The sequence below is a fragment of the Sesamum indicum genome, linkage group LG14 (assembly GCF_000512975.1).
Source record: "Sesamum indicum cultivar Zhongzhi No. 13 linkage group LG14, S_indicum_v1.0, whole genome shotgun sequence".
NCBI lineage: Eukaryota > Viridiplantae > Streptophyta > Magnoliopsida > Lamiales > Pedaliaceae > Sesamum > Sesamum indicum.
In genome coordinates, this window is record NC_026158.1 from 4,465,045 (window position 1) to 4,490,873 (window position 25,829).

At 36.7% G+C, this 25,829-nt stretch overlaps 3 protein-coding genes and 1 long non-coding RNA gene across 7 annotated transcripts in view; all 4 read right to left on the minus strand.

Annotated features, from left to right (window-relative positions):
* On the minus strand, nucleotides 1,260-6,866 carry LOC105176989 (dynamin-related protein 5A). Its single transcript, XM_011099994.2, has 8 exons — nucleotides 6,263-6,866; nucleotides 5,495-5,686; nucleotides 5,184-5,390; nucleotides 4,478-4,906; nucleotides 4,150-4,377; nucleotides 3,873-4,074; nucleotides 2,662-3,349; nucleotides 1,260-1,815 (listed from the first exon to the last, which is right to left on the minus strand). Exons 1-8 carry the CDS (start codon nucleotides 6,641-6,643, stop codon nucleotides 1,629-1,631), a joined length of 2,514 nt encoding a protein of 837 aa, XP_011098296.1. The 5' UTR covers nucleotides 6,644-6,866; the 3' UTR covers nucleotides 1,260-1,628.
* On the minus strand, nucleotides 10,519-17,516 carry LOC105176988 (the record flags this gene model as incomplete). The annotated part of the gene is made up of 10 exons (XR_002288282.1): nucleotides 10,519-10,698; nucleotides 11,250-11,368; nucleotides 11,930-12,221; nucleotides 12,977-13,671; nucleotides 14,245-14,432; nucleotides 14,509-14,730; nucleotides 14,833-15,260; nucleotides 15,455-15,664; nucleotides 15,753-15,947; nucleotides 16,959-17,516. It is a non-coding gene; the product is annotated as a dynamin-related protein 5A (long non-coding RNA).
* On the minus strand, nucleotides 18,793-24,269 carry LOC105176990 (putative RNA-binding protein YlmH). 3 transcript variants are annotated; one of them, XM_011099995.2, is made up of 10 exons: nucleotides 23,988-24,269; nucleotides 23,299-23,408; nucleotides 22,990-23,121; nucleotides 22,846-22,919; nucleotides 22,604-22,709; nucleotides 20,426-20,494; nucleotides 19,965-20,029; nucleotides 19,784-19,882; nucleotides 19,309-19,408; nucleotides 18,793-19,127 (listed from the first exon to the last, which is right to left on the minus strand). In XM_011099995.2, the coding sequence occupies exons 1-10, from the start codon at nucleotides 24,151-24,153 to the stop codon at nucleotides 19,065-19,067; spliced, it is 984 nt and encodes a 327-aa protein (XP_011098297.1). In that variant the 5' UTR covers nucleotides 24,154-24,269; the 3' UTR covers nucleotides 18,793-19,064. The 3 variants fall into 3 exon arrangements, with proteins under 3 accessions (XP_011098297.1, XP_020554390.1, XP_011098298.1); XM_020698731.1 differs by having other exon boundaries at nucleotides 23,299-23,431; XM_011099996.2 differs by lacking the exon at nucleotides 19,784-19,882.
* Nucleotides 24,767-25,829, minus strand: part of LOC105176991 (proton pump-interactor 1) — a 5,099-nt gene continuing 4,036 nt past the window's right edge. The window contains exons 8-9 of one of the 2 annotated variants that reach the window (XM_011099997.2): nucleotides 25,568-25,829; nucleotides 24,767-25,476 (exon numbers count right to left, since the gene is read on the minus strand). In XM_011099997.2, the coding sequence (XP_011098299.1) occupies nucleotides 25,162-25,476; nucleotides 25,568-25,829 (577 nt within the window). In that variant the 3' untranslated portion in view covers nucleotides 24,767-25,161. The remainder of the gene's footprint in view (nucleotides 25,477-25,567) is intronic. The other variant, XM_011099998.2, reaches the window with a different exon arrangement.

The window sequence follows — 25,829 nt, forward strand, 5'->3', positions numbered from 1 at the left end:
TTCACATATTTTGGGATAATTACACTTTCCTCCCCAGAGATTTGATATAATTGCATATAGATAGCCTGTAGTTTGAAAAATTACACTTAGCACCTCTAAAGTTTGTTTCCTTCTAACAAATAATTCCACTCGTTAGTTAAAATTCATCGAATTTGCTGATATTAACAGAATCGAAAAAAAATTATATTTACCCCCAATTGATTTATTACAGGTCAGATAAACCTTTTTATAATCAAATTGCCCTTATACGACTTCAAGCGTTAATACATTGGGATAATTACACCCCCATCCCCTGTGGTTTGGGAAATTACATCGTGCACCCTTAAGGTTTGCTTCCGTCTAACAAATAAATCTCCTCCGTTAGTCCAAATCCACACAATTTACTGATAATTAACAAGAAAATTAGAAAAAAAATTATATTTCCTTATTATTAACAGATCAAATAAATCTTTTTATTACCAAATAACACTCATACATCTTCACGCATTAATGTATGTGATGAGGTATATCTTCACCTTATAAAGGTAGTTTAGTCTGAAAAAAATTAATCGACTTATAATAAGTCAGTTTTAAGTCAATCAAAAGGAAATATTTTTTTTTTGTAAAGATCAGCAAATTCGGTGAATTTTGACTAACGAAGGGACTTATTTGTTAGACAAAATGCAAATCTTAGGGGTATTAAATGTAATTTTCCAAACTACAGGAGGTCTACGTGTAATTACATCAAACCTCAGGGCAAGATTCAATGGATTATTTGACCTGCAATAAGTCAAGAATAAGTCAATCAAAGATAAAGCGTTTAATTTTTTTGTTAATATCAACACAAATTCTGTGAATTTTAACTAACGGAAGGACTTATTTATCAAACAGGAGTAAACCTCAAGGGGTTATAGATGTAATTTTTCAAACCATAAGGGTTTTTATTAATTAAACTAAACCTCTGGAGAGGAGAGTGTAATATCCGTATATTATTTTTAATAAAAATCAGCAATGGTAAAATATTGTTACCTTACTTATGAGGAAATATTTGTAATTTTGCCAAACTTCATGGATGATAAACGTAATTTACCTTAAAAATTAAATAAAAATTTTGGAGAAATGAATATTATTTTGAGAATACATTTGGATATGGAATAAAGAGAAAATGATCACAATCGATGTGATATGCAAAGGATATTTAATATGGTGATTACAATTAATATGACATATTTTTGCCTAAACTAACAAACAGACAATATTTCACAGAAAAAGAGATGGAATTCTGGGAAAGAACTTTCTTCTGCATTCACTCACATATTCAGAACCATAGGGTCATTGATTCGGGAACATATTATTCACAACAGGGAAAAAGAGAATAGAGTTTCAATGAATAAAAGCACTGCATGACATGCATGATGCACATATTACAACTATCATCCTCCCCCAATTAAACTACTAATATTGCAAGTCAGGCAAAGTAATGCAAGTCTTACAAAGAAATGAGCCAACTCATACCTTGTAAGAAGGGAGATCTCTTGATGGTTTCACTGGACGTGAAAACAAAGGATTCCCATCTCTCCCAGCGAATTCGATATGAAAATTCATTGATCATGAGGTTCATTCCTGGTGTAATATGTGAGAAGTTTCTCTCAAAGTGCTCTTGCCACATTTTTGAAGTCATTCAAGCAAGAGTGCAGTAGTTTCTGCCGCTTCTGAAGGGCCTGCTTTTCGTTCTGAAGTGCATCAATTGCTCCAGGGACAACAAACATGTCCATGAATTTCTCGTCACTCACAGCAAACAAATCCAATCCAAGTGCTACCATAAGCCGCTCTCGGCTGCACAAGTGGAGTAAGATAATATGTGATAAGTTAAATATGACTAGTCTGCAAAAGGATTTTGGTAATATAAGCTTAAGATATATGAAATGTCATGCAAAACTTGTACCAAAATGAGTTCAAAGGATTCACCAATGACTTTATTATGCTGAAATGAACAAGGAGAAGGTTGGTGATTAGTAACCAGAATTATGTTCTTTTGTCGTTTCATTTTCTCTGAGCTCAAAAGGACCACCTAGAAACTTATCTAAAATGAAAATCACTGAAGTAATTTTGATTGTTTGATAGAACTCTGGGATTTCAAAATTCATATTTCTTTCTTTTTGGCGAGCGTTCGAAGCCCTGTGAATAAATCTCCAGGAATAGAAAGAAAATAAAACCAAACTTTTACAGAAAAAATCAAAACAAAGATACCAAGGTAAATTCAAGTAAATTGGGCCGTTGACAACTGAAAGAGTGAACAGCAAATGCATATGCTACATGTATACAAGAAAAGCAAATAAGTAAAAATTATTAGATTGGGAGACCAAGATTTAGAGCACAGCACAGGCACACATGAAATTTAGGAACAAACACATCTAAATCCCGTGAAAAAAGTCAAAATAAATGAAGCTACAAGAACCCATAACAATAAAAAAAACCTATTCAAACAGCAAGAAAAAAAATTAGTCACTTTGAACTGTTTTATGCACTCTGTCAAAAACACAAACTAGCCATGCAGGGCACTATTTGCAGAATCAGCATAGAAAACTGGCAACACGTTTTATGTGATTAATAGTTAATTGAAAAAAAATCACATAGATATATAACACATGGTTTCACAAGGATGCAAGGGCAGCCACATACCATGGTGTCAAAAAGCCAGAATTTAAACTTGATGCCACCCCCCTCTCAATCAGAACTTCACGAATTCGAGCAAAATGACGTGCAGTAGATGAACATATCTCTGTGTAAGCTGATCCTGGTCGGGAAGCAGAATCCCCACTCACCAGTGAAAGACCACCACCATTTTGGCTCCTAAAAGGATCCAAATTCCTGTTGTTGCCTGTAATTCTAGGCTGGCGTTTTCTTGCTCCGACTTCAACACAATTACCAAGTTCCTTTTTAACTGCATAGTTCTCATCACGTGGTTGATCGGGTGATGGTGTCTCAGGCACAGTCATCTGACATTCTCGAAGAGCTTCTCTAGCTTCAGCCACTTTTCCTGGTGTAGTTTCATTTTTCTCTGGCGGCATGTTTTCTTGGTTGCTACTAATTACCTTGTGCACGGCAGGCGCTTCGTCGGATAGCTCAAGACAAAATGATCCAGCTGGGACTCGATTTATTTGATAATTTGTGCTTATACCTGAACTGAAATTCCCCAATACATCATTCTCATAGCAGACCTGAGAATATGGGCTGGTAACTGAGTCAAGATGGTGACGAACAGCTTGTTTGCATTGCTTGGCAAGATCCTTTACAAAGCAGTTGTACGAGTGCCTCAAAGCAGCATGAAAACCAACATACACGTCCATATCTCCATATAGCTGACCATCTTATAGAATTTAACAAAATAAAAGAATTAGTGAATCAATTATCTAGAGTTACTCCCATACCCATCTTGATTACGTGGAGAAGCAAGGGAGAAATTAACAGGAGGGAAAAATGGATTCAGATTTGATGAATTTGCTAACATTTCCCATAAGTTGATTTATTTTTACAACTGCTAACTAACCACTACTCAAGGACCAGAAGAAGCTAAGACGCACTAATTCTAGTTTCCAGCTTCAGCATACAATACTTAAGCCAAGTTTCAAGGCTCCAGCCAAAAAACATCTTCTGGTGCACACATAATTGTCAGAAGCTTGGGTCATGGAAAATTAATCACAGACACTATTATTATAATGTGGCTACCATGACCCTTGATCCCACAACCTAGAACCTACCGTTGAAATCCAGATTAAGAACTGTTACTATTAACGACACGTCAATTTCTAGTAAATTCAAAGGACCATTTGATTGACATGTTACATTGGAAAAAATTAATTAAGAGAAAATTTAAGGATTTCTGAACTTACATCCAAAATGATGATGATGATGATGATTTCTCTCAATAGCAATATCAAAAAGATTAGACAATACGAAAGCAAGCCGATCACATGCTGTGTCAAGAAGAGGTGCAAGCCACGACTGGGCTGCAGCACGTGCAATCTCCGCAGCAGCCTCTGTAACTCCTCTACTTCCACCCCTTCCAGCATGGGCAAGTAAGATATTCGCTACCTGACATAGCATGGGATATGAAAATTTATGTAGACTAATTCCCTACGCAGTCAAAGTCATATTGATCTAAAGTACCTTCTCCCTTGACACAACTGGGCATTCCATGGAATATGTGGCACAACGAAACTCATGCACCACTCTTTCAAATGCAGCGCCCCCATAAAGACGAAGAGTAGCGTTTGGAGGCTTTATCTCTCTGGTAACACCAGGCCAACCACCTATACCACTGTTCGATTTTTCCTCTTCTGTTGTCTTCCCCCATTGCTCTGGTGCTGGATCTGCTGCTCCCTCAAGAAGTGCTTCCTTTAGCAATTACAAGAACCACAAGTTCAAATCATAATCAAAATTAACTTCATGGCTCAAATAGAAAAATATTTCATCCAAATCTAGATAGAGTATACACCAGATGGCTGCAGATGGAAGCAGCATGCAACATGGCAGATCTGCGAAGATGAGCCACATCAGAAGTTGCCTGTATTCTGCTGTCCAATCTGTTCAATTCAGCTGTGACTTCGGTGCAACGCTGTTCCAGTAACGCCAATGTGGCAGGGGCAGCTTCTTTGTATTTCTTCTGGAGTTCAGATTCTAAATAATCTCTGAGGCATCCAAACCCTATGTAGGATTTGTACTTCTCTTCATCAAATCCCCCTTTAACACCATCTCGTAGATAACGTAGTACTTCTGTATCTACCTGAGAAATTTGCCTCCGGAACTCTTCATTAGAAACTGAGCTTCTCTCTTTAGGCAGGGCAACAAAAAATGGCCGAGTGTTCTCTCCAAGATATCCATTTGCACTCAAATAGCGATCAACTTCCCAACGGTCGCTGAACTCCTGCATATATTGACTATTCAACTCATCTTCCAACTTTTTTTCTCAAAATCATTTTTCCCATAACATTAGCAGCACCAACAACAAAAGGAAGAATAACTCTTCCATGATTGGTGCACAAAAGAACAAGTCATGCCGAGCGTGCAGGAGATATTATTTACTCAAGCAAGCAAGTTGACTAATCATTCATTGTATATCCAAAATCATAATTGGTTATGATATCTTATGTATTACTTATCACTAATTACATTTTGTCCACAAGCTTTTAGTTGAACAGTACCTTGAGACGGTTATCAAATTTGGAGACAACAATGAGTGTTCGTCTAAAGGCTGGATCTATTTCACGAACAGCATCTAACCACAAAGACGAGCACCATTCTACACTACTCTGTTGAAGAAAAACAAGAATGCGATGTGGCGGACTAGCTAAGGACTTCACCATTGACAAAATTTCATCCGGTGTACTCTCAGGTTCGCCCTTCTTTGCCTGTTGTATTTCAAAATATCACATAAATTCTCATTGGAAACTCTAAAAGGAAAAAGTAAATACAAAAAACTTCAATTTTCTTTTACTCCTTTTTCCTTGCATACCTTGAGAACAAAGCCTGGAGTATCAATAATGGTGAGATTAGGACAATGTGCATATTCTGCTCGCATAATAATAGGCTTAGAAGAAACTGCAGTTCTGGTCTTCCTCAAAAGTGCTTCAGTCCGCAACTTTATGTAATCTGCAATTGCAGTAGATGATACAATAGGACTCCCATATTCTTCAGAATCCTCTTCCTGTTTAAAAGCTCATTTTTCAGTTTTTTTTATGCTAAAATACACCGCAGGACACTTTTACTCATCAAGAAAAAGTTGGTTTTGGTCCAGAAGCAAATAGGACTTGTAGAATAGTTATTTAAATCCCAAAATCCAATCCATTAATGTTGACAGTAATTGCCAGGCTGAGCATCTCTCATTGACTGATTTTATTAAATAAGTCAAACATGAAACCTTTTATAAGATAAAATCAAATTCTTAATCCAAATTTCATCTTTTCACCAGAATTAACTCTTCCGCACAAAATTCAGAGATGATCCCAAACTGTAGGAAGTGCAAAAGACCCCAACATAGCTTTTGATATTAAGGAATCTAAGCACCAGACCTGGAATTGTCAACACTTTCGACAAATTCTGTAAAACTATAATCAGCTAAAAACCCATGTGCTCAGTTCTATGGATCAACATCCATTCTAAATTTCAATAGGTACTGATATAGTACCTCATATCAAACACGCAAAACTCTTCCAAAATACAAATTTGGGCCGGGGGGGGGGGAGGCTTTGGAAAAAGAAAAAGAAAAAAAAATGTAGAGCACCTGAAAGCGGCATCGGGGCTCCATAGCAGTGGGATCATGAACCATCTGGAGAATGAGCGGGCGTCGTGTGCCCATTTCAACTTCCCGTACATTGAACCTGAACCCTAGCAGGGCTTCAAGGAGCGAACTCTTGCCATCAGATTGACCTCCGATAGCGACAATCTCCGGTATTGGGAGTTTCTCTCCAAATGCAACGGCGGCAGCCTGCAGCCGGTTGTAGGCCTCGAATCTCGTTTTGAATTCGGAAGCTGACTTGTTTAAAGCGTCCACAGAGTCATGGCGCTGGCGCTTCCCGGAAGCAGACTTTGCGCCGGTCTGGGTTTTACTGGGTGTAGTGATGAAATCGATGGCGGTTCCCGGACCGTTACTGGTGGTGGCCATTGAAGAGAGAGAGGGAGAGAGAGTCAGAGAGGGGAAACGCAGGCGCTGGGAAGCGAATAGGGTCGTTCAAATTTTGAATTTGAAGACGTAGAGAGCCGTTAGATACTCGAGTTGGATGGGCCACTTGATGGGCCAATAGTCACATACTCGAGTTGGATGGGCCACTTGATGGGCCAATAGTCACGTACTCGAGTTGGATGGGCCACTTAATGGGCCAATAGTCTCAACGACCCTAAGTTGCAACTGCTAAGATCAGCCCATCAGTATATAGCCTTTTAGGCCCAAATATATTCTCAAATTGTGCTGTATTTATTATTAGTATATGTGGTACGTGAAAAAAATATATCAATTAAATAAAAAACAAAAAAAATTGAAAACAAAAAGACAAAACAAAAAGGGATTTTTAAATTGAGAAATCAGAAATAAAAACTAATTATAATAGTTAAAAAATAAAAATTGACGAGCCATAAAAAGTAATACACCGAAAGATTGTCCTCCCTTAATAATAAAATACAGATATATAGAAAGTCGGACAAACTCAAGTATATGTGTAAATATATGTATATATATAAGCATGTATATGTGTTAATTATATTACATATTACGAAAGTATATCTAGCATGAACTCTTATGCATCCAAATTTGATATGAAATTTAGTTTATAATTATCATCAATTTTACTTTGCAAGATTTTTTTTTTTTTTTATGTGCATAGTGTTTATCTTCAATTATGTTTCTCTGATATTTTTAGTCCTTTTAATTGAACAGTTTTCAAATGTCATTTTTGTTGTTTTATCTTATGAGTTATGAATTAATCCTCACAATGATTATGCGATATTACAAATCATTATTATTAGTTCAATGTTAGAATGAAATCATTTACGTGTCTGCAAATTGTAAGCACTCAAATTTTAAATCAACAATGTTATATTTTTGGCAATTTAAATAATTTTTGTATTTATTTAAACTTAAACTTAAAAATATTATGCCCGCTGAGACAGCATACATTGCGGCTTATTTGTAAACACTCAAACATCAAAATGTCATTAGTTACAAATTTTATTACCAACACAATGTTTTATAAATTCGAGGTTCTGTGGTCCATTATCACACGTTATTTGTATGTTTTCGATTTGATTAGCCTGAAGTAAATAAAAAATAGAATAAGTATGTAATATTTAAAGGGAATAAGTATAAATTAGAATAAAGTATGTGTATTAGAAATTGGTATCTTGATTGTACATACCTATCAATTGATGATGATACGAATTGACATGTTATACTATTATACCATTCTCAATACCCAAATTATGTATCAATTCCATTAGATATGGGTGGTTGAAGCACAATAGTATCCAATCGTCTCTCCCATTGATTGATGTATAGTATATGTTGTATGTATCAATCTGTTCCCTCGTGATTTTTTCGGGAAACATTGTGTAATTGCATGTCCTGATCGTCAACGACTTTTGAAATATTTTACCTCATTTTGAATTGACGGAGCACACGTTCGAGACGATGTATTTCCACAATAAAATAGAAAATTAAAAGACATGACAATGTCCACAACTGTGGGTTGCACCATGCTAGCAACTCTCTAATGCATCATAAGTTCGTGTCATATAGTTGTCAGCAAAACTAAAAAGACTATGCAATTAGTGTATAAATATTGCAAAAATATGACATAATCTCCTCATGACATCATACGTTTAAAAAAATTTGAAAGTCGTTAGTAGCACTAACGACTTTATTTGCAATTTTTTTTTATAATATTAATTAAATAAATGCAGTTTTTAAATTACCAAAAATGTCACTATGTGTTTTCAACTATCTCTAGGCAAAATTTTCTTTTCATCTATATATACTATCTATCTATACTAACATGAAATTTTAACTCACAAAAGGCAGTTTACAATACAATAATACCATTTTTTTCGATAGTATTTCTAAATTTATTTTATTTATTTTTAAAATATAATGTTTTGATTTATAAGCTTTATTCTTATTTATAATATATTTTATAGCTTAAATGATTATTTATTATATGTACCCGGGACAACGCCTCCAGTGCGAATGAGCAATGTATCAACAGGTTCCGAGATTGTGTGCGAAACGCGAAGGCACGGCGAAAGTGGGTTCACATCTTTGTGGCCGCACAGGCCAAATATATATGAAAAAGATATTCCATTGCATTGAAGACTAGCAGGCCTGTGACAAGTGGTATCAAAGCCTCGTTCCCTTCACGGAACGAAGGGACTGTGTATCATAACAATAAGTATAAAATAAAAAAGGTGCTCTACACTCGCAGGTGATTAGTGTCACCACTAATTTTTTAAATATGATAATTATATCCCTAATTAGATAATATTAAATTATCTATTAAGTTTTATTTATTTTTGGAGTTTCAATAATTTTTTAAGAGAAACAAATATATATTATTTTTATTTATTATATTTATATCTACACTCACAAACGATGATTAGTGATAACATTGCATCAATTTTTAAATGTAATAATTATAGCCCTAATCGGTGTGGAGGTTGCGAAATCTAACATAAATGTTATGGCAAAAACTGAAAATGAAGCCAACCTGTCCCTTGAGAGGGAAAAGTGAATATAAAATTTGGCTCTCATTCGGTGAAAGAGCCAACTAAAGGGTACCTTAATAAACTCCCATATTCCAATATCAGCAAATTCAGTAAATTTTGACTAACAAAGGGACTTATTTATTGGACAAATGTGAACCTCAAGAGTGTTAGATGTAATTTCTCAAACCACATGGGATGTACATCAAACCTCAGGGAAGGTTCAGTGGATTGTTTGACTTGCAATAAGTCAGTAATAAATCAATTAAAGATAAATCGTTTAATTTTTTTATTAATACCAACACAAATTCTGTAAATTTTAACTAACGGAATGACTTATTTATTAGACAGGAGCAAACCTCAAAGATGCTAAATGTAATTTTTCAAACCACAAGGGTTCTAGTATATTGTTTTTAAAAAAAAATCAGCAATTGTAAAGTAGTGTCACCTTATGAAAATTCATTGATCAAGAGGTTCACTCCTGGTGTAATGTGAGAAGTTTCTGTCAAAGTGCTCTTGCCATTTTTGAAGTCATTCAAGCAAGAGTGCATTAGTTTCTACCGCTTCTGGCTACATGTGTACAAGAAAAGCAAATAAGTAGAAATTATTAGATTGGGAGACCAAGATTTTAGAGCACAGCACAGGCACACATGAAATTTAGGAACAAACACATCTAAATCCTGTGAAAATAGTCAAAATAAATGAAGCTACATGAACCCAGAACAATCAAAAAACCTGTTCAAACAGCAAGAAAAAAATTAGTCACTTTGAACTGTTTTATACACTCTATCATGCAGGGCACTATTTGCAGAATCAGCATACAAAACTAGCAACAAGTTTTATGTGATTAAGTAAAAAGAATTAGAGAATCAATTATCTACAGTTACTTCCGATACCCAACTTGATTCCGTGGAAAAGTAAGGGAGAAATAACAGGAGGGAAATATGGATTCAGATAAGATGAATTTGCTAACATTTCCCACAAGTTGATTTTTTTTACAACTGCTAACTAACCACTATTTTTGGCAATCAGAAATCTCCGCAGCAGCCTCTGTAACTCCTCTACTCCCACCCCTCCCAGCATGGGCAAGTAAGAAATTGCCTACCTGACATAGGATGGGATATGAAAATTTATGTAGACTAATTCCCTAAACAGTCAAAGTCACATTGATCTAAAAGTACCTTCTCCCTTGACACAACTGGGCATTCTATGGAATATGCGAACAATGAAACTCATGCACCACTCTTTCAATTTTCTTTTAATCTAAATGTTCACTTTTTCCTTGCATACCTTGAGAACAAAGCCACGAGTATCAATAATGGTGAGATTAGGACAATGCGCATATTCTGCTCTGATAATAATAGGCTTAGAAGAAACTGCAGTTCTGGTCTTCCTCAAAAGTGCTTCAGTCCGCCACTTTATGTAATCTGCAATTGCAGTAGGACTCCCATATTCTTCAGAATCCTCTTCCTGTTTAAAAGCTCATTTTTCAGTTTCTTTTATGCTAAAATACAGCGCAGGACACTTTTACATCAAGCAAAAGTTGGTTTTGGTCCAGAAGCAAATAGGACTTGTAGAATAGTTATTTAAATCCCAAAATCCAATCCATTAATGCAGTAATTGCCAGGCTGAGCATCTCTCATTGACTGATTTTATTAAATAAGTCAAACATGAAACCTTTTATAAGATAAAATCAAATTCTTAATCCAAATTTCATCTTTTCACCAGAATTAACTCTTCCGCACAAAATTCAGAGATGATCCCAAATTGTAGGAAGTGCAAAAGACCCCAACATAGCTTTTGATATTAAGGAATCAAAGCACCAAAGCTGGAATTGCCAACACTTTCAACAAATTCTGTAGAACTATAAACAGGTCATCAAAACCCATGTGCTCAGTCTTTGGATCACATCCATTCTAAGTACCTCGTATCAAACACGTAAAACTCTTCCAAATACAAATTTGGGGGGGGGGGGGGGGGGAGGCTTTGGAAAAAGAAAAAGAAAAACAAATGTAAAGTACCTGAAAGCCGCATTGGGTTTGCTTTCTGCTTCAGGATTCGAGATTCTACGTTGCATTTGTGTTATATCATTGGTGTGTGGTGGAGGTTGCAGAATCTAACATAAACGTTCCGGGGAAAACTGAAAATGAAGCCATCGTGCCCCCTGAGGGGGAAAAGTGAATATAAAATTTGGCTCTCATGCGGCGGAAGAGCCAGCAATGGTAAAGTAGTGTCACCTTTACTTATGAGGAAATATTTGTAATTTTGTCAAATTTCAGCGAAAATAAACGTAATTAAAAAGAAAATTGGAGAAATGAATATTATTTTGATACATTTGTAGATGGAATAAAGAGAAAATGATCACAATCCATGTGATATGCTGAGGATATTTAATATGGTGATTACAATTAATATGACATATTTTTGCCTAACAAACAGACAATATTTAACAGAAAAAGAGATGGAATTCTGGGAAAGAACTTTCTTCTGCATTCAGTCACATATTCAGAACCATAGGGTCATTGATTCGAGAACATATTATTCACAACAGGGAAAAAGAGAATAGAGTTTCAATGAATAAAGCACTACATGACATGCATGATGCACATATTACAACTATCATCCTCCCCCAATTAAACTACTAATATTGCAAGTCAGGCAAAGTAATGCAAGTCTTACAAAGAAATGAGCCAACTCATACCTTGTAAGAAGGGAGATCTCTTGATGGTTTCACTGGATGCGAAAACAAAGAATTCCCATCTCTCTCACCGAATTCGATATGAAAATTCATTGATCATGAGGTTCATTCCTGGCGTAATACGTGAGAAGTTTCTGTCTAAGTGCTCTTGCGACATTTTTGAAGTCATTCAAGCAAGAGTGCAGTAGTTTCTGCCGTTTCTGAAGGGCCTGCTTTTCGTTCTGAAGTGATTGCTCCAGGGACAACAAACATGTCCATGAATTTCTAGTCTGCAAAAGGATTTTGGAAATATAAGCTTAAGATAAATGAAATGTAATGCAAAAATTGTACCAAAATGAGTTCAATGGACCAATGACTTTATTATGCTGAAATGAACAAGGAGAAGGTTGGTGATTAGTAACCAGAATTATGTTTCTTTTCTCGTTTTATTTTCTATTCAGAGCTCAAACGGACAACCTAAAAACTTATCTAAAATGAAAATCACTGAGTAATTTTGATTGTTAGATAGAATTCTGGGATTTCAAAATTCATATTTCTTTCTTTTGGTGAGCGTTCGAAACCTGTGAATAAATCTCCAGGAATAGAAAGAAAATAAAACCAAACTTTTTACACAAAAAATCAAAACAAAGATACCAAGGTAAATTCAAGTAAATTGGGCCGTTGACAACTGAAAGAGTGAACAGCAAATGCATATGCTACATGTATACAAGAAAAGCAAATAAGTAAAAATTATTAGATTGGGAGACAAAGATTTAGAGCACAGCACAGGCACACAGGAAATTTAGGAACAAACACACCTAAATCCCGCGAAAAAAGTCAAAATAAATGAAGCTACATGAACCCAGAATAATAAAAAAAAAACCTGTTCAAAGAGCAAGAAAAAAAATTAGTCACTTTGACACTTTGAACTGTTTTATGCACTCTGTCAAAAACACAAACTAGCCATGCAGCGCACTATTTGCAGTATCAGCATACAAAACTAGCGACAAGTTTTATGTGATTAATAGTTAATTGGAAAAAAAATCACATAGATATAATACATGGTTTCACAAGGATGCAAGGGCAGCCACATACCATGGTGTCAAAAAGTCAGAATTTAAACTTGATGCCACCCCCCTCTCAATCAGAACTTCACGAATTCGAGCAAAATGACGTGCAGTAGATGAACATATCTCTGTGTAAGAGAGCTGATCCTGGTCGGGAAGCAGAATCCCCACTCACCAATGAAAGACCACCACTGTTTTGGCTCCTAAAAGGATCCAAAGTCCTGTTGTTGCCTGTAATTCTAGGCTGGCGTTTTCTTGGATAGTTCCTTTTTAACTGCATAGTAGTTCTCATCACGTGGTTGATCTGGTGATGGTGTCTCAGGCACAGTCATCTGACATTCTCGAAGAACTTCTCTAGCTTTAGCCACTTTTCCTGGTGTAGTTTCATTTTTCTCTGGCGGCATGTTTCCTTGGTTGCTACTACCTTGTGCACTGCAGGCCCTTCATCGGATAGCTCAAGAAAAAATGATCCAGCTGGGACTCGATTTATTTGATAATTTCTGCTTATACTTGAACTGAAACTCCCCAATACATCATTCTCGTAGCAGACCTGAGAATACGGGATTGTAACTGAATCAAGATGGTGACGAACTGCTTGTTTGCATTGCTTGGCAAGATCTTTTACAAAGAAGTTGTACGAGTGCCTTTAAAGCAGCATGAAAACCAACAACCCGTCTATATCTCCATATAGCTGACCATCTTATAGAATTTAACAAAATAAAAGAATTAGTGAATCATTAATCTACAGTTACTTCCCATACCCATCTTGATTCCATGGAGAAGTAAGGGAGAAATCACAGGAGGGAATATGGATTCAGATTTGATGAATTTGCTAACATTTCCCATAAGTTGATGTTTTTTTCACAACTGCTAAACCACTACTCTTTTGGGCAATCAGAAATTAACGTCCTTAACTTTATCCATTGCAATCGCATCTCAAGGACCGGAAGAAGCTAAGACGCACTAATTCTAGTTTCCAGCTTCAGCACACAATACTTAAACCAAGTTTCAAGGCTCCAGCCAAAAAACATCTTCTGGTGCATGCATAACTTTCAGAAGCTCGGGTCTTGGAAAATTAGCCACAGACACTATTATTATAATGTGGCTACCATGATCCTTGATCCCACAACCTAGAACCTAGCATTGAAATCCAGATTAAGAACTGTTACAATTAACCACACGTCACTTTCTAGTAAATTCAAAGGACCATTTGATGACATGTTACACTTTGAAAAAATTAATTAAGAGAAAATTTAAGGATTCAGAACTTACATCCAAAATGATGATGATGATTTCTCTGGATAGCAATATCAAAAAGATTGCACAATACAAAAGCAAGCCGATCTCATGCTGTGGTAAAGAAGAGGTGCAAGCCGCGACTTGGCTGCAGCACGTGCAATCTCCGCAGCAGCCTCTGTAACTCCTCCACTCCCAGCATGGGCAAGTAAGATATTGGCTACCTGACATAGGATGGCATATGAAAATTTATGTAGACTAATTCCCTAAACAGTCAAAGTCACATTGATCTAAAAGTACCTTCTCCCTTGACACAGCTGAGCATTCCATGGAATATGTGGCACAACGAAACTCATGCACCACTCTTTCAAATGCAGCGCCCCCATAAAGACAAAGAGCAGCGTTTGGAGGCTTTATCTCTCTGGTAACACCAGGCCAACCACCTATACCACTGTTCGATTTTTCCTCTTCTGTTGTCTTCCCCCATTGCTCTGGATCTGCTGCTCCCTCAAGAAGTGCTTCCTTTATAGCAATTACAAGAACCACAAGTTCAAATCATAATCAAAATTAACTTCATGGCTCAAATAGAAAAATATTTTATCCAAATCTAGATAGAGTATACACCAGATGGCTGCAGATGGAAGCAGCATGCAACATGGCAGATCTGCGAAGATGAGCCACATCAGAAGTTGCCTGTATTCTGCTGTCCAATCTGTTCAATCAGCTGTGACTTCGGTGCAACGCTGTTCCAGTAACGCCAATGTGGCAGGGGCAGCTTCTTTGTATTTCTTCTGGAGTTCGGATTCTAAATAATCTCTGAGACATCCAAACCCTATGTAGGATTTGTACTTCTCTTCATCAAATCCCCCTTTAACACCATCTCGTAGATAACTTAGTACTTCTGTATCTACCTGAGAAATTTTCCTACGGAACTCTTCATTAGAAACTGAGCTTCTCTCTTTAAGCAGGTCAACAAAAAGTGGCCGAGTGTTCTCTCCAAGATACCCATTTGCACTCAAATATTGATCAACTTCCCAACGGTCGCTGAACTCCTGCAAATATTGACTATTCAACTCATCTTCCAACTTTTTTTCTCAAAATCATTTTTCCCATAACATTAGCAGCACCCACAACAAAAGGAAGAATAACTCTTCCATGAGTGGTGCATATCATAATTGGTTATGATATCTTATGTATTACTTATCACTAATTATATTTTGTCCACAAGCTTTTAGTTGAACAGTACCTTGAGACGGTTATCAAATTTGGAGACAACAATGAGTGTTCGTCTAAAGGCTGGATCTATTTCACGAACAGCATCTAACCACAAAGACGAGCGCACCATTCTACACTACTCTGTTGAAGAAAAACAAGAATGCGATGTGGCGGACTAGCTAAGGACTTCACAATTGACAAAATTTCATCCAGTGTACTCTCAGGTTTCGCCCTTCTTTGCCTGTTGTATTTCAAAATATCAAATAAATTCTCATTGGAAACTCTCAAATGAAAAAGTAAATACAAAAAACTTCAGTTTCCTTGCATACCGTGAGAACAAAGCCTGGAGTATCAATAATGGTGAGATTAGGACAATGTGCATATTCTGCTCTCATAATAATAATAGGCTTAGAAGAAACTGCAGTTCTGGTCTTCCTCAAAAGTGCTTCTGTCCGCAACTTTATGTAATCTGCAATTGCAGTTGATGATACAATAGGACTCCCATATTCTTCAGAATCCTCTTCCTGTTTAAAAGCTCATTTTTCAGTTTCTTTAAAAAGACCCCAACATAGCTTTTGATATCAAGGAATCTAAGCACTAGAGCTGGAATATTCAAGACTCAACAAATTCTGTAAAACTATAATCAGCTGAAAACCCATGTGCTCAGTTCTATGGATCACATCCATTCTAAATTTCAATAGGTACTGATATAGTACCTCATATCAAACACGCAAAACTCTTCCAAAATACAAATTGGGGTGGGGGACAGGCTTTGGGAAAAAGAAAAAAGAAAGACAAATGTAGAGTACCTGAAAGCACCATCGGGGCTCCATAGCAGTGGGATCATGAACCATCAATAGGACTCCCATATTCTTCAGAATCCTCTTCCTGTTTAAAAGCTCATTTTTCAGTTTCTTTAAAAAGACCCCAACATAGCTTTTGATATCAAGGAATCTAAGCACTAGAGCTGGAATATTCAACACTCAACAAATTCTGTAAAACTATAATCAGCTGAAAACCCATGTGCTCGGTTCTATGGATCACATCCATTCTAAATTTCAATATGTACTGATATAGTACCTCATATCAAACACGCAAAACTCTTCCAAAATACAAATTGGGGTGGGGGAGAGGCTTTGGAAAAAAGAAAAAAGAAAGACAAATGTACAGTACCTGAAAGCGGCATCGGGGCTCCATAGCAGTGAGATCATGAACCATCAATAGGACTCTCATATTCTTCAGAATCCTCTTCCTGTTTAAAAGCTGATTTTTCAGTTTCTTTAAAGACCCCAACATAGCTTTTGATATCAAGGAATCTAAGCACTAGAACTGGAATATTCAACACTCAACAAATTCTGTAAAACTATAATCAGCTGAAAACCCATGTGCTCAGTTCTATGGATCACATCCATCCTAAATTTCAATAGGTACTGATATAGTACCTCATATCAAACACGCAAAACTCTTCCAAAATACAAATTGGGGTGGGGGAGAGGCTTTGGAAAAAAGAAAAAAGAAAGAGAAATGTAGAGTACCTGAAAGCGGCATCGGGGCTCCATAGCAGTGGGATCATGAACCATCTGGAGAATGAGCGGGCGTCGTGTGCCCATTTCAACTTCCCGTACATTGAACCTGAACCCTAGCAGGGCTTCAAGGAGCGAACTCTTGCCATCAGATTGACCTCCGATAGCGACAATCTCCGGTATTGGGAGTTTCTCTCCAAATGCAACGGCGGCAACCTGCAGCCGGTTGTAGGCCTCGAATCTCGTTTTGAATTCGGAAGCTGACTTGTTTAAAGCGTCCACAGAGTCATGGCGCTGGCGCTTCCCGGAAGCAGACTTTGCGCCGGTCTGGGTTTTACTGGGTGTAGTGATGAAATCGATGGCGGTTCCGGACCGTTGCTGTCGGTGGCCATTGAAGAGAGAGAGAGAGAGACGCAGGCGATGCAGTGGGAGGGAAGTGAATAGCGGTTGTCCAAATTTATGAATTTGAAGACTGTAGAGAGCCGTTGGAGAGATAGCCGTTGGAGAGATCCGTTGGAGAGATAGCCGTTGGAGAGATCCGTTGGAGAGATAGCCGTTGGAGAGATCCGTTGGGGCGGATTAGGGCAGCCAAGGCCTTAGACCGGAGTGTGGATGCAGGTGAATCCCTCAGCTTCTGTGAGCCGTTCAGATACTTGAGTTGGATGGGCCATTTGATGGGCCAAGTGTCTCAACGACCCAAAGTTGTAGATCAGCCCATCAGGATGTAATCTTCTGTGTCCAAATACATCCTCAAATTGTGCTATATTTATTATTAGTAGATCTGGTACGCGAATAAAATATATCAATTAAATAAAAAATACAGAACAAATTTTGAAAAATAAAAAAGAGAAAACAAAAATGGATTTGAAAATTGAGAAAAGAGAAACAAAAATTAATAAAAATAATTAAAAATTAAACTATAAAAAGTAATACACAGAAAGGTTATCATCGCTTAGTAATAAAATACAGATATATATCAAAAATCGGACAAACTCAAATATCTGTGCAAATATATATATATAAGCATGTATATGTGTTAATTATATTGCATATTATAAAAGTATATCTAGCATGAACTGAATATTACATCGAGTTGGCAATTGTACTTGGATCCGTCCTTGGATTCAAAATATTAAAATCAAGGCGGATAGCAAGTCCTGGGTTCTTAATGACCCGCCGCGGTATAATAATTTAATATATATTATTTTAATAGAATAAACACTAATAAAATATTATCTTATGTTATTTATTTTTTATTAGCTATTTATTCAATAATCAATGAATCGAAAAATTATCTCAAAATACTTAACAAGATGGAAGATTAAGAGGTTATTGGCAGTGCATAGTTGCTATGAATTGTTTGAATTGATTTGTTATGTACAATTTTATTTGTAATTGTATATTAAATATTTATTTTATATTTGTATAACAAATAAAAAAGATAATTGGGTCTACCAAACTAGACCCACTCCAGTGGATTTTGTACTAGAACGTGGCGGGTCTTTCCCAAAACTGACAGAATAAGTCTCTGATCCATCCAAATCCACCCCCGTTGTCACCTTTAATGCTACATTAGGTGATATAATGATAAGACTACAAATATTTTTAAAAGTTGTATTTGTTTATTATATGTGACATTCTTGCCGCAATTCTTAATTTCGAATGTACGAGGTTATATTAAATATATGCACATTTATGAAAAGTAATAGAGAAAATGGATATAATTTTTTTTTTTCCATTATGTGTCTTTATTAGGGTGATAGTTTTGCATTATTGTCTCTTAAATTATTATATAATTAAACTCGGGGACTCAAATTTTTATACTGAAGTCTGATGCATTCAAATCTAATATGAAAGTTATGATCAATTTTGATTGAATTAGCATCACCTCTTGGAACTTTGTAGGAAAGGTATCTGAGATCAAAAACAAAAAGGAAATGAAAATGTGTAGAGACCAGATGATTTATACCAAAGAGCTTTCTAAGCTTCCATCTACGTTCAGAATACAGCAACAGGTTAGTGAATGCATCTGTATCCTGGTGTACACAGAGACGAAATTCATCTTTGGGGGGCTAGAGGAAAGATCGTCGTCTTCTTGAGGTCCAAGTAGAATTTCACTCACAAATAACGTAGGAGCTCGACTGCAAACTTCCCCTTCCGAGTTGAGTTTATTTCTCCAATCTGGAAAACAGGAGAGTCTTATAAGAGTAGCAATGGGCTACGCATGTAATACGTAACTTGATATATGATTCGTGGGAGTTTATATTTACTTTTTCAAGTTAATGAAATACGTTCAGAAAAAACTATATCCAGAAAAGCATTAGTGTAGAAGATCAATACTGCAGCATCAACAAGGACCCACCTTTAGTCTTCCTTTACCACTAATGGAGACGATGTCCCCTGTCTTGACGGTTGTATTGTTTTTCGTCACAGTGGCCCAGTTGACGCGCACATCTCCATCGCTGGATGCAGAAGAATACAATCCGTTTAGTTTCTCGTGCCATGTAAGCTAAAAATTGATTTCACAAAAACATAGAAAGAAAAACTTCTTGACAAAAAAGATACCATCATATCTTTATTTTCTAATCTAAGTTGACAAACAAGAGAGACAGATATGCTTGATGGATGATGGAATAATGGAATAATCTTTAACCAAATGTTAATATTTAGAGCAACATCAGGTTGTAAAAAGAATGACAATTTCAACAGAGCAGAGTCACTCCATGAAAGAAAAGAAGTGGTGAGATCCCAGGGTAATGAAGCCTCACCTCCCACCACTCCCATATTCTCACACACCCTGTTTAATCCTATCGACTGCAAAGAGAATAGAAGCCTACCTGATCAAATTAGCCATTTTGGATCGTGAAATTTTGAAACCAGCACTAGCTATGGCATCTAGTCTCAGTGATGCTTCAACCGTTTTCAAAGACTTAGTCCTATGGGATCAGTGGAAATGATGTCTCTATTAATAATGCCAGAATAAACGGTCAATAAAGTTAAAAAAATAACAGTATAAACCTTGGCGGCTGGTATTCAAGAGCAAGCAATGGCATCCTTTTACATGTGACAGATACATTTCTAACCTGCAAAAAAAAACCATTTTTACAAGGAAAAAAAGTTTTACGCTAAAGGTGCATCACTGATTGTCTGATTCCATGAAAGTCGTACGGGTTTGTACTAGAATTGAACTTCGTATTTCAAGTTATTTCAAATCAAAACATCAAGCAATTTTCATCAACATGGTCTTCACCATTTCATGAACATCATTTGCACAAAAGAATTCACAAACTAAGTTTCGCTTCTAATTCCAGAAATTTAACAAAGAATAATAATTTGTTTGGCAGGAAAAGGGTGAGGAAATTGCGTTTTTCATCTTAATATAAGTTTTTCTGTGGACAAAATAAACAAACCAAACTCCAATTTATGGTGCAGCATGTAAAAATGGTTTGCCATGCAAAGCATCACACAGAATGACATACCTTGTCCAGTGATGAAGCAAGAAAGTCTACAAGTTCCGGAACAACAAGAATATGAGCCCCCTTTTCTCCCTGCATAACCAAAATAACAGCTTCATACAAAAAAATTTAGAGTATGCTCCTTTGTGCATATTTCACCGCAGCATATGCAGACCAACAAATGTACAAAAATTCAACTATCAGTTTGAAGCAACAGCATATGAACAATGCTCAAATCCATGACATTCTAATCATAAATTTAAAGAACACCTACAGAAGGACTAATCTTACCCCACAGCTGATCTACTTACTATCCAGAGAATATATAATTGGTGATGCTGACCCGGTCCATCCATAGAAACTCTAGCTGCACATTTTGACTTGGGACTAAGTCAAGGAGGAGTCCAACTCCTCCTTGAAATGGAGAGTGCCGAGGGGGACTCTAGGACAGCCCCACTCAGCCATGTTGCTTGGAATGTACACATGTTATGCACAAGTTAGTTATCTTAGAGATGACTAGTATTTTTTAATGACTAGATCATTCATTCTCTATACACAACACTTTTGCAATTCACTCTCCTCTCTCTCTCTCTGGGCTAACACAGTGGAAGTGTAAAAACAAAAGATTTTAAACCTTAAAAAAGGGGGTGTTACCTTTGAAATTCCCGGATGTTTAGTGTTATTAAACGCGGAAATATACATAAATAAACAACATGCATTTACAAGTGGCTATGCACATATAACGAAAAAGGTACAATTCAAACCATGAGTTGTACCTTCTTTGTTTCGTGCATTCTGAACGGCTACATGCGTTGATCCGTTCTCCGCCGGTATCCGTCAACTTCGAGGATCTAATATAGAATCCTCCTAATTCATCTACACCACACCGTGGAAGTGAGTCTCAATCCACTGCTAGCTAGAAACGAGATTAGTGGAAGAAACACGAAATCCATATATACACTATTAGTGAATGTATCCAAATTTCTTTTAGTTCTTAACTTGAATAGAACTCAAGAAGAACACAAGACTATCAAAAGAGAGAGAAGGAATTTGGATTGCTTGTGAGAGAGAGGAGGTAGTTGAATGTTGAGAGAGTTAACACAGTGAATTGTAAAAGTGATGTATATAGAGAATCAATAACCTAGTAATTCAAAACTACTAGTTATCTCCAAAATAACTAACTTGTGCACATCCAAAGCAAAGTGGCCGAGTGGAGCTCTCCTAGAGTTCCCACTTAGCCGCCCTCCATGTCAAGGAGGAGTCCAACTCCTCCTTGACTTAGACCCTAATCAAAATATGCGGCTAGGATTTTTATGGGTGGACAGGCTTGATTATTTATTTAATCTAATTAAGTAACCTCAAGCACAATAACTAATTAATTAGTCCAACCAATTAATAACTCTAATCCCAAATTTAACTAATTAATTAAATTTTGGGTCATGTGAATTAATTCATTTTTTTTTAAACTCAATTCCAAATTAATTCAACCACTTCTACAGTGATTTGTATGTGAATCTTGAGGTTCAACTTTAGCTAGACTTTGGCTTGAGTCCAACACAATTAATTAATTATTTCTGATTAACCATTAATCAGAAACGCCCGTCACCAGGGGTGACCATCTACCAATGGTCTATGACATTAAAGACTACCTGAATGTTAGTGTGGACATTTAGGCTCCTAAGTTCCATAAGGTACGGTCCTTCCATCAACCATTTCTCGATCTTAGTCTAGGGCATTGAATTGGCGTCAACCTCCATCCTGGACTAGACAACTATGCTCAGAACTCCAGACGCGTTTACTCTATTGATCGACATAGAAAACTGCTCCCTATTCGACCCATCACTGTGGCTACAAATTCAAAAAGCTCAAACACATCTCAAAGTGCATAAGAGACTCAACTGTCAAATACTAACATGTGATGGATTCTTTCTCGAAATCCACTGTACTCACTACATATTCTTCTAATTGCACTGGATAAAACTTGTAATGATCACATCAAAGACACAGTTGGTTTTCAAAATAATGAATGACGATAAGATAAGAAGTTGTAGTGTCTTTCTTTTTGAATTTTCTGTTTATTAAATGAAGTGGATTAAAGGGTTTCTGGTACCATATTAATTAAAAGTGCTGGAAAATATTCTCCAAAATTATGATAATTAAAGTGAGGATCAACTTATATTGGAAACATACTGAAAATTAGACCTGCAATATAATGTCCCCCAGCTTATCCCTCACAATTCCAGTTCCAAGGATTGCCCCCAAGAAGTCACCATGGGAACAGGGTTCAAACCCAAAGTTCCCTGAGATACTGGCAAATGAAGCAACTCCATAGTAAGAAATAAGACTTACCTTCATATTTTCACAAAAGGATAAGTTGGGCTTACGCTCAATGCTTTGTATCACAGCATTAAACTCATAACCATCTAACATATTTATCAACTGACCTCATTGCTGCAACAATGTCCGGATCAGATGTCAATATCTCTGGATGTCCAACTGTGAGGCGGCAGCGCTCAGCCTGTAAATGAGTTCAACTGTAAGACAATTTACGATGTAAACAGAATCTCAAAACTTTATGGATCCCTAACCTCTGGATATCCTCCCAGCGCAACCATTTTGATGTCAGAGAACTTCGCTAATGCTAGCATTGCCTCTTTTAACACAGGTGGGGTGAGAAAATCAGTATGTAAAATTTCCCGCCTTAATGATGCCCGATTTGCCTAGAAAACACATGATAGAAGGTAAGTTAGCACCATTTACTGATCCATAACTTTAAATCTATTCAAAGAGTAACATTGATTGTTTTTCCTCCAGGCAGCAAGAAAGGAAAGAAGGAATAAAGAGTAGCATGATCATAAGGCCAGACTAGTGCCAAATAGCATCGACAAAACGTATACCATTTCAAGAATTCTCTTGACATCTTCAATTGTATCCTTGTCTCCCACTCCTTTGAGGAAAACATCAAATTCACCCTTCAAAGCATGTGCTGAGGTGCAAATACCCAAAGCTGTGTTGCAAGAGCATCAACTACTGTGAATCATAATTGCAATCAATTCAGCACAAAGCTGCTTAAAGAAACATGTCGACGACACTTCTACTGGACCTACCCAATATCAATGATTCTTTTCAAATAGAAGAATTAGCGTACTGACTCCTCAAACTTATCTTCAGCAAGATAAGCATTAGCAAACAACCACGGCCACAATAGAAAACATGACCGCATTTCATCAGTTCAACATGCATCCACATTTTCTTGACTATGATCTACCCTTCACAAAACTAGCATTTTCCATCAAACGGGCCTATTTTTCACAATGCCATAAATCCCATAAAGCTCAAACATAACTAATGGCTGTCCAATACTCAATCTTCTCAATAAGAAATAGTCGCAGAAATAATTTATCCCTTTCTCTGTCAAACAACACAAATGAGATTGCTCCACTATCTGAACACATAAACAAATACACATCACAATCCACAGTACTTTCCCCCCCAACCCTTGCAAAATTTTGTGCAAAACTCGAAACACAAACGTCAAACTATCCGAATTAACGGTCAACAAGCAAAAGAAAGAAATGCAACGGACCTGAGGAAGTGAAAAGAGGGGCGAGAGGGAAGGCTCTGAAGCTACTGAGCTTGTTATGGAAATGAACGGAACGAAGAGATTCGCGTGAAAGTAGTGTACTCCGTAGGAAAGCTTGTGAGGCCAAGCCACCGGCAGCCATGGCCGATGTGCGCACTGCCCACATCATCCTCAACTAGGCTGATTTTGCGGCCACCGGGTCCCCTCCAGCTCGTCTTCAATCAATTAGCCGGGTCGGGTCAAGAGTCGGGACTCAGGGCGATGTTTGTTTGGTTTTGTTTCATACTTTCATCCCTCAAATTTCAATTTTAAATATTTCTAACTGATTTTTTATTCAAGTCTCAGTATTTTTAATTGATTTTTTTTATTAAGCTTTTATTTTCTGATTGTGAAAGGTTTTGAAATTTTAATCGGGTTTGAGAAATGATATCGGGTCCCAACATAGTGTTGTGGACCTAAATCCCGTCCTATTTGGATACATTATAAAAAATGTGTGTACTTTGCGACATATAATATATAAACTTAATACTTTATAAATTAAAATAATGATATAAAATAATTTATAAGCATTTTTAATGTATGTATAAGTAACAATATTATTTTAAAATTATAATATTTTAATACCTAAGACATGCACATTTAAGTTTACTATAAAAAAAAAAAAGATATCCTCTCAATAATATTATTATCTCATATTTATAAAATTGTCATGGTATTATTTTTAAAAATATTAAATCGGTCTGAGGCAGGTCCTGGGTACAAGAATTTCTTGGCGGAAGAAAGAACCATAATCCACAAATGGGGCACATATTCATTCATTCTAGACATAGTACATAAAAAGATATACACTTACATCAATTAACTTGGCTACAACCCAAATCAACTTAGAAAGAAATATAATAAAAGAAGACATCAACAATACTCTAAGAGTTTAACTAGCAAATATACCAACTCAAACAAAGGAAAACTGTGTGGTCTGCTGCAGTTTAAGAAGTTTTCAAACCAATCTGTTCTACCAACATTGTGAGTTTCAAGTTCCCATCCCTTCTAATAGGATGCTATGTAACTCAAGGAAAGAAGAAAAGAAGTGAAGTGGTGCTACCTATATATCGATCTCGTCTCCATGATCATGAAAAGGAGTAGTTTCTTCTTTCGTTCGGCTCTAGTATGTACTGCCTCAACTAAGATAGTTATAGCCAACTACCAGAAGCACAAGAACAAGTAAAGCAGCAGGAACGGTAACCCATAACCAATCCTTGCTTGCCTTCTTGCGTTTCAGTATAGCTTTCGGGAGTGCATTTGGGGCTCTAGGACGTGCCCTGTGTCTCATTAAGTGTTCTTTGCGGTCATTGTTCTTTTGTGTGGCTGGAGTTTCTGTGTTTTCCTCCACCTTTTCGGGTTCGGAAACCTCTGGAACAGTTTCGGATGGTTCTTCAGAGTCCGGGGGAGCAACTGCAGCTCCAGCCTTCTTCCTTGCTCTCTTCTCGCGTTCCTGAATAAATGAAGAGCCAAAGAACTTTTTAAGTTTCAAACTCACAAGGAAGGTATTGCAAATTATAAAAGAAAGAGGAAATAATAAGTTCCTTAAGTTTCTTTTCAGCTTCCTTCTGGGCTTTGATTGCTGCTTTAGCAGCTGCTTTCTCTGCCAGCTTCTTCTTCCTTTCCTCTGCCTGATTACGCTTAGCTATCTCTTCCTCTCTCTTCAGCTCCTTCAACTTCTTCTCATCAACTTTATCGCTCTTGGAAAGAGAATCCTTTTGCAATTTATCCACAGGGGAGGCCTCCTGCTTGTATTCTTGCTCAATTAGGGGGATTTCTGTTTTCTTATTTCCTCCTTTGTTGTTT